The sequence below is a fragment of the Mirounga angustirostris genome, unplaced genomic scaffold (genome assembly GCF_029215605.1).
Source record: "Mirounga angustirostris isolate CCGP_5_RB_7025 unplaced genomic scaffold, mMirAng1.0.hap1 SCAF_2, whole genome shotgun sequence".
Lineage (NCBI taxonomy): Eukaryota > Metazoa > Chordata > Mammalia > Carnivora > Phocidae > Mirounga > Mirounga angustirostris.
In genome coordinates, this window is record NW_026991710.1 from 38,201,788 (window position 1) to 38,215,399 (window position 13,612).

The 13,612-nt window shown below is 34.6% G+C and overlaps 1 protein-coding gene across 2 annotated transcripts in view; it reads right to left on the reverse strand.

Moving 5' to 3' along the window:
* Window positions 1–377: 377 nt before the first annotated feature.
* GABRG1 (gamma-aminobutyric acid type A receptor subunit gamma1) overlaps window positions 378–13,612 on the reverse strand; it is a 75,078-nt gene continuing 61,843 nt past the window's right edge. Inside the window, exons 8-9 of one of the 2 annotated variants that reach the window (XM_045879466.1) lie at window positions 11,961–12,172; window positions 378–832 (exon numbers count right to left, since the gene is read on the reverse strand). In XM_045879466.1, coding sequence (XP_045735422.1) covers window positions 563–832; window positions 11,961–12,172 — 482 coding nt within the window. In that variant the 3' untranslated portion in view covers window positions 378–562. Of the gene's footprint in view, window positions 854–11,960; window positions 12,173–13,612 lie in introns of both variants that reach the window. The other variant, XM_064582373.1, reaches the window with a different exon arrangement.

Below are 13,612 nucleotides of genomic sequence, written 5' to 3' on the forward strand. Positions count from 1 at the left end.
TGATTTAGTTTGTTCTTGGGAGTGAAACATCTGGATATAAATGCCAGGAAATCATGGCTTTATGGTTTTAACTAGCTCTATTCCAAACAGGGCATACAAATAAAAAGTAAAGGGAAAAAATCAAAATAACAATATTTTCCAAGCAAAAAATTACTACATAAACATTAGGCATGAGATTGGGCTCCCATTACAAACAATGATAGATTATATTTAAATAAAATATTATTAAAGTTATTAAAATATTCCATCTTTAAAATATGAATCACAGAACTTAGAAATTCAAAATCCTAATGGGATACAAGTAAAATAAATAAGATTAAAGTAAAAATATATAATAGTATTTTACTATACTGAATTTTGCAACTAATCTCTTTTACATACAGTGAAGTAATTAACATGAAAGCTGCTACTTTATCTATGAATCTGTAGAATAGTTAAAATGCTTTTACATTTTAACCATTGGTTTCTCTGCATTTTAAATTTAAACTTCATATTACTTAAGTGCAATAGATTATATTGGATTCAGTTAAACTTCTTATGATTTTTGCCTGGTAAATAGAACTTATAAGTAAAGATAGCCAACCCAGTAAACCAGATTGAACAGGGCAAAAGCTGTTGGGAAAAATATTCGAGAATAGGAGTCAATTTTAGCAATGCGTATGTGTATCCTTCCTTCCCTCCATGACCCTGTTCTGCAGTCTTCAAAGCAACAGAAGAAGCTGGTACAGTCTTTGCCCTCCAAACACTGATACCCATAATCCTCTTCTCCATGTGGCAGAGAAATGCTATTCATTGGAATCAGAGTGGATCCAGGATGGAGTCCAGGGGACATCTGAGTAAAATAATAAATGAGCTTTTGAGAAAAAATATCATAAAGAAAGATCAATTTGTCTCCTCAACGTGAACTCTAAAAGACTGATATGCAATAAACATAATCTTAGTCTACAGAAATCAAAGAGGTGTCCAATCCTAATGCGTTTTTAGATTATAATTTACTTTGTAAGACATAACTTAATATTATTTTCCATTTCAAAGACCATGCAGGAAAAAACCCTCAAATATGCAATATATTTTATAGCTTTAGAAAATCAACCTACCAAAATATTGTTAAACATGAATCTAATTCTTTTTTTTTTATTTTTATTTTTTAGATTATTTATTTATTTCTTTGACAGAGAGGGAACACAAGCAGGGGAGTGGGAGAGGGAGAAGCAGACTTCCCGCAGAGCCGGGAGCCCGATGTGGGGCTCGATCCCAGGACCCTGGGATCATGACCTGAGCCAAAGGCAGATGCTTAACCACTGAGCCACCCAGGTGCCCCAAACATGAATCTAATTCTAAAACAAAAATAAACTCTATATTTCTCTATTTTAAACTAAAACATTCACAATGCTATAAGTATCTGCTTGCTATTATTATATTATGTAATTTATTTATTTTAGTTATAATAAGAACAAAGAGCAAAGATGACATTTTGATAATGCAGAAAAGCTTTGAGGAGCTGTGAATGAATAAAAAAGACATGAGTTGGGTTTATAGCAGTGGATAAGGCATCATATTTTGGAGACAGAATATGCAGGAGTTAAAAACTCAGGTTTGATGGGGCGCCTGGGTGGCTTGGTGGCTAAGCATCTGCCTTCAGCTCAGGTCATGATCCTGGGATCAAGCCCACATTGGGCTCCCTGCTCGGCGGGAAGCCTGCTTCTCCCTCTCCCGCTCCCCCTACTTGTGTTTCCTCTCTCGCTGTGTCTTTCTCTGTCAAATAACTAAATAAAAGTCTTTAAAAAAAAAAAAAAACTCAGGTTTGAGAACAACTGTGCCCAAAATTTGACTCATTCTACCAATATAGCTATCCTCACAGCTGGAATTATATTAGCACCTAATCTTTGTGATGGCTTTGATGAGTAAGTTTCATGTCTTATTTAAATGATGAGTGCCCCATCTTGTCCAATTATAATAGTTATTATTATCAGGATTCTTTTTTTTTTTTTTTTTTTAAAGATTTTATTTATTTATTTGAGACAGAGAGAATGAGAGGGGGGAGGGTCAGAGGGAGAAGCAGACTCCCCGCCGAGCAGGGAGCCCGATGCGGGACTCGATCCCAGGACCCCGGGATCATGACCTGAGCCGAAGGCAGTCGCTTAACCAACTGAGCCACCCAGGCGCCCCCTATCAGGATTCTTTGAAACACATATCAAATTAACTTTTTATGATGCCAGGTTCTGACTAATACTTTTATAATAAAACGATTTTTTAAAAAAATATTTAAAAATCAAGCAAGTCTAGGATACCATGAAACACTAAGCAATCACTTTGGAGTCAGACAGGCTTGGACAGAAATTCCAGCTCTGCCCAGGAGAGTTATGTCACTCTGAACAGAAAATGTTAGTGCTCTTCTTTCTATCTCTGTGTCCTCTCCTATACAAAAGTCACAATAATACATAGATCCATTTGATAATTAAATGAGATGATGTACATAAAGCACAAAGCAAAACATTTGAAACAGAGCAAGTATTCAGCATAGGTAATATTATTGTTGTCATTGTCATTGCTAGTGGTGATGCTTGAAGAAGAAATACCACCATTTGGTATAAAATACATGCTAAAACAAGCAACAATAACAACAACAATATGGACCTCATAAAAAAATGCTACTGGAAAAAATACTTAATGAACTCTTGAATAAAATGGCAATTAAAACATTAAAGAAAACTACAGTTTTAGTAACTCTCCCTTCAGAATTTCTGCATATTTTAGGGGTTATATTAAAATGTAAATCTTAACAACTTGTTATAATTGGTGGCTTTATTATCTAAACACTAAATATAATGCTGAGATTATAAAAATTATTTTAACCTGATCTTAAATTCTTCCTGATGAAAATGTTTACAACAGTTTTTTCATCCTGCATTTTGAAATAGAGAAATTTCAAAGCCATGCAAATTAAACATTGTATGGAAAAGTTTTTAAAAACACAAAAAAGAATTTTTAAATATTTGGACCTATGTTCAAATCCATTTTGTTTCGAATCCAAGCTATTAAATATTAAAATTCAGTAGATGTAAAAGTAGCAAATAACCATATTTAGTGATATTTTAAAAGATAAGTGCATCACACAACTCATAATATTAGAAACAAAATGTGCAGCCTGAAGATAAGGAGCAATGCCCTAAACACAAATAAATTCATGACTCCACTTGTCTGGATGTATCCTAAAGAGCAGAAGCAGTATATTATTAAATGTTAATGACATATCTTTTGAGCTTGACACTTGGGGATACATGACTAGACTCCGAAATTTTAGTGGGACAGTAAAATTATGTACAAAATGAGGCAAATTGGTATTCATCTCCTTGTCACTTAATACTTAAATAGCATATGTTCAAATGCTAATCAGAATGAAGTGATTAAAATACAAGTTTGTTAGTTGGCAATTTCAAGGTTATATGGCACAAAATACATTCCATATATCACTCAGCACTGCCATAAATAGGAAGACGATGTGTTTGTTGGAAGATACCAGTTGTGCATGAGGGGGATGATTAAACATTAAAGTGTCCAAAAGTGGAGAAAAACTGCAAGTAGTTCATTTTAAAACTGGACTAATTTCTGGTGGTCAAAATCATGGAGAGCTTCTACAGCAGTGACACTTTCCAGTTTCCTGCTACCCCCTCAAAACACCACAAGCTCATATAGTAAAAGAAGCTACACTTTAATGAATGATGGATGTGAATAGAAATAGACTTTATAGATGCTGAGAAAAATATCCCAAGAGCTGACACAGTAGCAATAAAATAAAATATTTTGACACATAGATTGTGACCTGGAAACCACTAAAAGAGTAATCAGAAGAATATACACATTCCAAACCTTATTTATCTGAAGTGCAGCTGTTTTGTTTTACCCATCTTATAATTTCTCAAGTAAAACTCTTATTTTATACCAAAATAGCAAGTATTGAAAAAATAAAAAATAAATCATTTTAAGTAATATAAAAAGAAACTACATACTAAGATTTTCTTTTACTTTAAATAATATAATTTTGAGAATATACCATTTTGTTGTTATTTGAAAAAGTCACTAAGAATATAGCTGAATTTAACATTATGAGAAATTAATCCCATTCTCATTATTAAAGATATGTTTGTCTGCTTATATATTAAATACTACATTATTTATATATTAAAGATTTATTTATTATTTGAGGGGGGGGCTCAGAGCAGAGGGAGACCGAGAAAGAGAGAGAGTCTCAAGCAGATTCCCTCAACAGCGCAGAGCCCAACATGAGGCTCAGTCTCATGACTCAAGATCATGACCTGTGCAGAAACCGAGTCAGAGACTAAATCAACTAAGCCACCCAGGTGCTCCTCCCTATATTTTTTAAAGATTTATTTATTTATTATTTGAGAGAGAAAATAAATATTACATTATTTATATGTTAGTGATAGAGTTAAGTATACAAAATATATTTCAAGCACCAAGATACACTAATGCCAAAGAAATATTAAGTAGTAAAGAAAATATTTATGTGCAAATTATATTTATGTATGTGCTTATATATTATAATTATTATTTGTATCATATACTAATATCAATTTTATTAAATATTAGTAATATGAACATCAAACGTTATTAGGTCATGTTACTGATATTATGAAATACTGACTAATATTACTGTTATTAATTTCCCATTTAAAACTTTGCATGTGAGAATGCAAGCCTGAGCACAGGTTTTCTCCACTCCACTTTTATAAAAGCCCATTGAAGTATCAAGCCGGATTTCAAAAACTACAAAATCCACATCAGTGTTAAAAACAGTCATGAAGTGGATCTTGGTGATGCGGAGCAGCCAATCAGCATGTCAGAATTCATACTAAGTTCTTGAAAGACAATCAACAGGTGAAGAAAATAGACCAACAGATAAGGTAGACCAAAGGAAGCCCCATTTCAGAAGAGGCTCAGAAAATGGAAACCTGGGTGTGGGAGCTATTGTTCCCACCCAAGACACTTCAGAAACACTCTAATGCAGGACAAATGGAAACAATAAGCAGGATGGAACACATGACGGCAGTTAAATGTACATTTCCAGAATAGCTACAGCTGTTTGAACCACTGTTCATCTGTGCATATAGAAAAGTGGAGATGCTGACAGGTTGGTGTCTGCTCATGTGTAGAACTCTGTAACTTCTAAAAATATTTATTTTTTATTTATTTATTTATTTGAGACAGAGAGAACGAGAGAGAGAGCACATGAGAGGGGGGAGGGTCAGAAGGAGAAGCAGGTTCCTTGCTGAGCAGGGAGCCCGATGCGGGACTCGATCCAGGGACTCCAGGATCATGACCTGAGCCGAAGGCAGTCGCTTAACCAACTGAGCCACCCAGGCGCCCCTGTAACTTCTAAAAATAAATAAACAGATAAATTCATGCCACTCTAGGGAGGACTAGGGCTCATGAAGTTGTTATTGGAATGTTCTAGTGATACCCTCATCATCTTTTAGAGTGTATGTGTGTATGTCTGGAAGCAGTAAGATGTCATGCTCCCCTTCCACACACATGATAATGAAATGTGACAGTTGCACACTCAACAGTTACATACAGGTCAAGCTTGCCGGGCCTACTGGAGAAAAATCAGCAAGAACTTTCAAGGTAAACTAACAGTATAAAGGAAAAACATGAAGACAAACTGATTCTGAATTACTGATTCTAGTAATTTAGGAAATATAAAGGAATATTAAACTTTTGTATTAGTTCACTCAGAAATACTTGAAGAGATGTTGTGTCCACTTAAGGAAAACAAGTGGGAGAGCAGTTAGAAAATGGGAGCTCTCAGAAATTCAAGAAGTTATTGTAAATTTAGAAAAAAACCAAAAGCATTGTAAAATAAAATCTTGAGGAGGGAAGTTGCCCCCAATATATAGACAAAAATACCTCAATAAAAATATGATAAAAAAAAATCTGGAATACGTGGATAATTAACCAAAGAGGTCTAAAATCTATCTAATAAGAACTTTAGAGGAGAAAAAAGAAGTAAATTGAAATAAAGAATCAAGAAAATTCTCAGAAATGAAAGATAGGAATATTAAACAATGAGGAAATGATTAAGGTCAAAAAAAAAAAAAACAGAAAGTGTACTGATTCTTAAGAAATTTTAACCCCGTGGAGAAAGAGATGAAGATGAACATTTTCAGGTAGGAAAAGAAAAAGCTTTACTGACAAAGAAATAATAATCAGATTGGCATTATAATTATGGAAATAATGAATTAAGAAGTAGCTATTTAGGTGTATTATTTAAAATTTGAAAATTAACCAATAATTATTAAAGGTAAGATAAAATATTGAAGGAAAGAATAAGGAGACAGTGGGAAAGCTATATTTTTCTTTTACACCAAAGAATTATGACTATTTTGAAATCTGGTACCTCAAGAATCAGAAGTATAATGGAAATAATCATCACAGGAAAGTAAGGGCAAAAATGGTTAAAATGTGGTTAATTCTGAAGACTGGGAGCAAGGGTTCAAGGCAAAGAATTTTATTCTTCACTTATACATTTTTCATTGCTTGATTTGTTCATGTGTTTCAACCATGCATGTATTATTTTTTTTAATTTAATTTTTTAAATGAGATTTTTTACTTGTGATTAATCTGGTGCACTTCAGCTGCAATAATCTATGGTTTTAGTAGGAAGAGAAATATCAAAGAGTGTTATTTGGAAATCAAGGTTAAAAAAACAAGGAGTTGGTGGTGGTGGTATTTATATACCTCTAGAAGAGCATTATATGACCATTGTCACAACTGATATTAAATGGCTATTCTACCCATTGAAAACATCCCACATCCACTGACTCTTTACAATTATTTAAATAACCCTGTTTTTCACATCTCATCAATATCAAATGATCCCTTCTGGAAACTTTGCCAAGTATCATTACAGGAAATAAGATGTATAATTTGTGAAACTGTGTGGCTTTTCATTAGTTTAGCATTCTGAAAGGTAGACAAATGTTTATGCACATAGATATGCACTAACTGAAAATAAGATCTTTTCTTTGCTGAGAAGGGGCTGCAGGTTGGGGATTGTGGGCAAAACAAAAACTTTCCCACACATTATCTTCACTCTAATACCATGGTTCCTGCTTCAGGAATATATTACTTCTTGAACTATTGCAATAGTTTCCAAATTTATCTCCCTGCCTCTTCTGCCATTCAAGTGTGTATTCTATTCTGCTCCTAATTATCCTTCAGAAACATAGATATGAATATGCCATCTTGTTTTTAAAAACATGCCTGGCTTAATAGTGCTGACAGTACAGAATGTAAAATTTTTACCACAGTACTGGAGGTTTTCCACAACTTGGCCCAGAACACTTTTCTATCCTCAACCTAGGTTATTTTCTTTCTGAAGATTCCTATTTTCTAGACCAGCACTCTCCAATACAACTTTCTGTGATGATAAAAATGTTCTAGATCTGCACAGTCCAATATGGTAGCCACTAGTCACATGCAGCTATTGAGCACTTGAATTGTGGACTAACGATACTAAGACACTGAATTTTAAATTTTGGTTAATTTCAGTTAATTTAAATCAACCTAGCCATAAATGGCTAATGGCTACTGCATTGGACAATACAGCTTGGAACACATAACAGTCTATATTTTATTCTCATACGTAAGACTCAACTTGGCTCACGTGGTTCTTTCTGTCTTAAATGCTCTTCCTAATTTTTTCTCCTGAAATTTGCAACTTATTCTTCAAAGAACTACTTCAATGATTTCTGTAGTTTTCTCTGTCAAATCCCCTTTGGAAGAATTGGTTTACAGGTTTTTGAATGAATTATTTACACTTGAAATGAAAGGGAGCCATCCACTGTGGCTCACATTGACATAGCCTCTTTTCAGTGTTATATGCTTAAGTCAATGTTTCACAGACAGCAACATATGGTATCTGGAGGTTTCCTCAGTGCAAAGGATAGAACACATAGCTCAGGCTTTGTGGTACCTATCTCTATTTCAACATGAACATCTCCTTTAAAAATGTTTTTTATCGGAGGACCTGGGTGGCTCTGTTGGTTAAGCATCTGACTCTTGGTTCATGATCTCAGGATCCTGAGACTGAGCCCTGTGTCAGGCTCCATGCTCAGCAGGGAGTCTGCTTCCCTTCTCTGTGTCCCTCTGTCCCTCCCCCCATGCTTTCTCTCTCTCGCTCTCTTTCTATCTCTCAGATAAATGTCTTTTTAAAAAGTGAAAAAAAAATTTTTTTTTTAAGATTTTATTTATTTGAGAGAGAGAGAGAGAGCACAAGCAGGGGAGCGGCAGGCAGAGGGAGAAGCAGACTCCCCACAGAGCAGGTAGCCTGATGTGGGGCTCGATCCCAGGACTCTGGGATCGTGACCTGAGCTGAAGGTAGACGCTTAACTGACTGAACCACCCAGGCAGCCCTAAATTTTTTTTAATTTATATTCATTGTAGAAAATATTTGCTTCTGAAAAAGTACTTGAAATCTGTCATCTAATTGAGCTAATTCCCCTATAGGATCTTTGTTTACTTTTAATTTAATGTATGGTATATTTTTCCATAACTAGATTTAAAGATTAATGAAAGCAAAAAACACATGCTATTGTTTTTTTCTCTCCAGAGTGCCTTGTCCATGGTTGGTGAAATAAATTTCCATCATTGTACATTTTAACCAAATTGAGAGGTTACGAATGTCAGTCTGTCCTCAAATGGGTAAAACAGGACCCTGATATAGGTATATATAACATGGTTTTCTGAGATTCCTAATCATCTATGGGAGGAATATTCTAGTTTCAACATGACTACTCTTGTGGCTTACCACAATTACATTTCTTTGACCTTTATCTGTTTCATAGAGTCTTAATTCCATGTTCCAACATTCTTAACTTAGATTTTTTTAAAAAATAGATAATTACATAAACACAACTGAATCATATTCTTAATGAGTATAAATAAAAACACAATAATATGTATTAGATGGGATGGAAATGTGGACCAAATTAAAATGTCATTGATATTCACAATAAAAATAAAAAGAGGAAAGAAAGATATGGAAAGAAGGATCGAAGGAAGGAACGAAGGAAGGACGGAAGGAAGGTGGGAGTTAAGGGGGGAGACAGAGAGAGTGAGGGAGAGAGGGAGAGAAAAGGCAGAAAGAACAAAGGAAGAAAGGAAGGTGGGAGTTAAAGGGGGAAATAGAGTGAGGGAGAGAGGGAGAGAAAGGGCCTAATATTTCACATGTAGAGTAAGGTAAAAAGCATTTTTATTAGTTTATGTTTTTTAGGAAGATTCATGGAAGCTAAAAATCTAAATTTGGACACATCTAAATATTATCTCTTTTTAAAATAAATTGGAGTATTCTGGGTTCTCAGTTAAGCAGTCAGACCTCAAGAAGGTGATTTTGGTTTTGCTTACTAACAGACACGTTGATCTTTCAATGACTCTAGTCAAGGTCTTTGGTTCTGACCTATTACCATAAGTCATCTAGAGAACAAAAGGAGGAAATGCTAGATTTTAAATTACTCAGAATTTTGAACTTATGGAAGAAAGTGTGGATATGGAAGGAAGAAAAAGAGAGAGAAGGAGGAGAAGAGGAAGAAGAAGGAGGAGGAGGAGGGAAGGGGGAGGGTTAAGAGAAGAAAGAAGGGGAAGAGGAAGAAGAACAGAAAGAAGAAGAACAAAGACAACAAAGAAACATTTGAAAAGGTGTAAAAGCAAGACGCTGCAAGATTTCTGGGTCTAGGTTGTGTGTTTGATTGTCCTGGCTGGCAGAAGTAAAAGCAGACTCCACCAAACCATTAAATAGAGCACTTGCGACAACAAGCAGAGCTGTTTATTCTTCATAAAGGTGCATTCTGATTTACTTTATTAGCAAGACCAGATGGCTGAACACTGAACCAAGCAGGGAGTCGGATTTGATTACTGATCCCAGTTTTTCAATCAAAATGTCATTTAGTATTAAAAGAACTCATAAATCACATAACTGAACAGAAAGGAAAGACTACAGAACTTTATTTTGGCTCCAAGGAAAATATTTTTGTACCCAGGTAGTCAGTTATATATATCAACTTAAATTTTGATGTTTGAAATTTAGTGTTTCAAAGCTCTTATTTAATTTTTATTGCATATTTTTTCATTTACTATTTGCTTCCTGGGCTTGATGTTAAATTTTAAATACTCAATATAGATTTTTTTTTCTTAAATAACTATTCTAGAACATTGCTTAAGACATGGGTTTCCTTAATAAATATTTGGTGAATGGAAGATTTAAAAAAATCATAATTTTAAGGTTTGCACTCCAATGGTTAAGTTTACTGAGTAAATGTGACAAACTGATTAGCTATAGTCCCAGAGTAGACACTTGGTTGAGTGTCTTTGATAATATAACAATAGTATGTACATTATATATTCTTAGAATGAAATTAGAGAATCTATGTGAGATTGTACATTTCCTGATTTTATTCACAATTTCCAGAAGTAAAATTTTCAAAGTAATAATTGAACATAGCTATGGGTGAGTAAAGAATAAAATGGAACATCCAGAGAGGATAATTTGCTTTGATTAAGGGAAAATAGTAGAAAACCTGCATTTTTCTTTACCTAAAAATTCAGCAAATGGATATTAAAGTTGACATCATTGCCCTCTGATGGTTTGTCCCTTCAGGGGCTACAATATGTCCCATGGATAAGCTAAAATAAGTCAAATTAAGAAAGTCACAGGCTAATTCTGCAATGTAAGTTATCAAATGTATACTGCCAGCCATGTGCTCTGCTCTCCTGGAATACTCTGGGAAACCGAAAGCAAATCTACATAGGGTTTGGTCCTTGGAATATAACATGAAAAGTAAAATATAATTTAAAAATATGTCAAAGTTTTATAAAGAAATTAATGAAAAATGGGAGGAGGGATGAAAAGCATTGCATCCTAGAACTTACGAAGTTAGGAGATAATATGTAAAACTCCACGCCTCATTATATAGGCTCTATGGTAGGCTTTCAAGCTTGCCACTCAAGCGTAGCTGTTGTATATAGTTCTCATTTATTTAGGTATTTGGGAACAAATCTGCTTTGAAAACATTTACTGGAATCAGCAATAAAGTGCCTTTTTGGTCAATATTAGAGAAACAGATGTTTGCTTTTCTGAGTCCTATGAGAACAGGAAATATAAAGGAAGGATTACAAGCTTCAGCTCTGGCACCAAAAAAGACCTGGGTATGAGTCTTGGATTTTTCACTTCCTCAGGCTGTCCTTGTGCAAATTACTGAACTTGTACTCATAGGAGCATAAATGAAATCATGCACATAAAAGACCTGGCATATTCAGTGAAAGTGTTAGATATTATTTTAAGGTTGTTGTAATTGCCATTCTAATAAGAATTTATAGTCAATCATCCAACACTTAAGTATCTTAGAATTAATAGAACGAATCCTAATATATCAATTTGATGTTATACGAGTTGAGGTAGATTCATGATAGGGAAGGGGGAGTAAGAGCACGCAATTATACACAAACCAAAAACACTTTATAGATATGACTTCCAAACACAGCTGAATACTAACATTAAAGAGGGTTCTTTATCTTTAAAAATGAAATAATTTTGTGGGCCGCCTGTTGTTAGCGCCCAAATCCTAACCAAAAAAATAGAATCAAAGAGAGATCTTAAATAATTTTTTAGGTACAAAGAATCTAGCACTTGAGGAAAATTCACAGCGTAAGAAACCATTCTTTACAAGGGGGATCCAAAAGTCTTTTCTAAGGGGAACTGTATGTACTTTTCCTGGTGGGCAATGACCTAACAGTCACTGAAACCTCCAGTTTCATCTTAATGGGATTTGGCTTTTGTTGGAGTACCTCAAGAATCCCTATTAGTCTAAGCAAGTGTAACATGAGTATTCAAAATATCTCTAACAGTAAGTTGCTGTTTATGAAAATAGAGATTTTTAACATACCGAGCTTTTATTCTTTAGCTTTCTGTTTCTAGTAGACTTTACTTTTTTGTTGCTGGTAAAATAATGCAAGGTGCCATATTCCATCAAGGCTGCAAAAACAAAAATGAAACAAACAGAAACAAAGAGATCCATCGCAGTCACATAAGAAACCTTAGGTAAGGACTTCCTGGCGATTGTGCTCAGAGTTGTCATAGTCAGAACTGTAGTGATACCTGTGGAGGGAGGGGAAAATACAAGATAAAAAATAGCACCCGATTTTTATTTTTCCACCTGATTTGGCAATGTTGGGAGCAGAAAGAAGCAAGAGAAACAAAAGGAAATGATTACTCGTGATTTACAGAAAAAATGACCGGTAACCATAGCTACGTTACGTTCGATGTGCTCTTTGCATCTGCAATGAGTTTTAATCATCTAAATTTGTGGACTACAAATAGCTGACTCCCCACACCCATCCTTCCATTCCTCCACAGCAAGAGACTGTCCAATTTTTAGCTGGCATGAGGTTGCATGGAAGAACTTCTTTGCCACCTTGGCTCAGCTATGTGTGGACACAGGCTGAGATCTAGCCAAGGAGAATCAAGTCAAGGGTGTAAACAGTGTCCAACAGATGGCATTAAAAATGCAAAAAGGGAGTCAAAAATTTCAGATTTCCAATTGTGAAATAGGTAAGTCATGGGGATGTAATGCAAAAAGCATGGTGATTATAGTTAATAAGGCTGTGTTGTATATTCAAAAGTTGCTGAGAGTAGATCTCCAAAGTTCTCATCATAAGAAAATAAATTCTGTGACTATGTATGTTAACTAGACTTATGGGGTGATCATTTTGCAACAGATATAAATATTGAATTATTATGCTGTACTCGTAGAACTAATATAATGTCAATTGTATTTCAATAAAAATAAAAGATGGCATTAAAGAGACAGAAAATGCCCATCTTTCTTTCTTCCTCATAGCTTTCTGCTGGAATGGAATGGCCAGAGCATCAACAGCCATCTTAGAACATTACATAATCATGAGAATTAAAATCATCCACAACATAGCAGAAAACTAGAGGGAATCTGTGCCCCTCACCCTGAAATCATCCTTTGACTACATACCTCTGGGCTTCTCACATGAACAACAAATACTCTTCCACCTAATTTAAGCTACAGTGATTTGAGGTTTTCTGCCACATACAGTTAAAATTAATCCAAACTAATACAGTGTTTTCTCATACAATAACTTGAACTAAAGCTATTTTTTTAATCTCAAAGTTCAAGCAAAAAAATACAAGCAAGATTACGTCAATGGAATACTTAAAAAGCAGAGAGAAAATCTTCGTATTTTAAAGAATACAGCATATAAAATTGGGTATCTCCCTGGGCCTCAGTCTTGTGTCTGTATTTCTGGGTATGTCTCTGTTTCTCTTCAGTCGTGGCTTTCTTGTGGTTCTTACCACGGCTAATCTTGGCACCCCTAACTCACAGCTGTACATGCTGTATCTCTCCTTACCTAAACTGCTATAATTCTCATTCTCTGTCCACCAAAATATGGCCCCATGAGTGGAATTATGTACTCTCCAAAGAGTATTTAATGTAATGTCAAACTCTTCTTAATTTGGCCAATTATTTATACAGTGGCAACATCTGTGATGAAGAAAAAAATAGAAAGG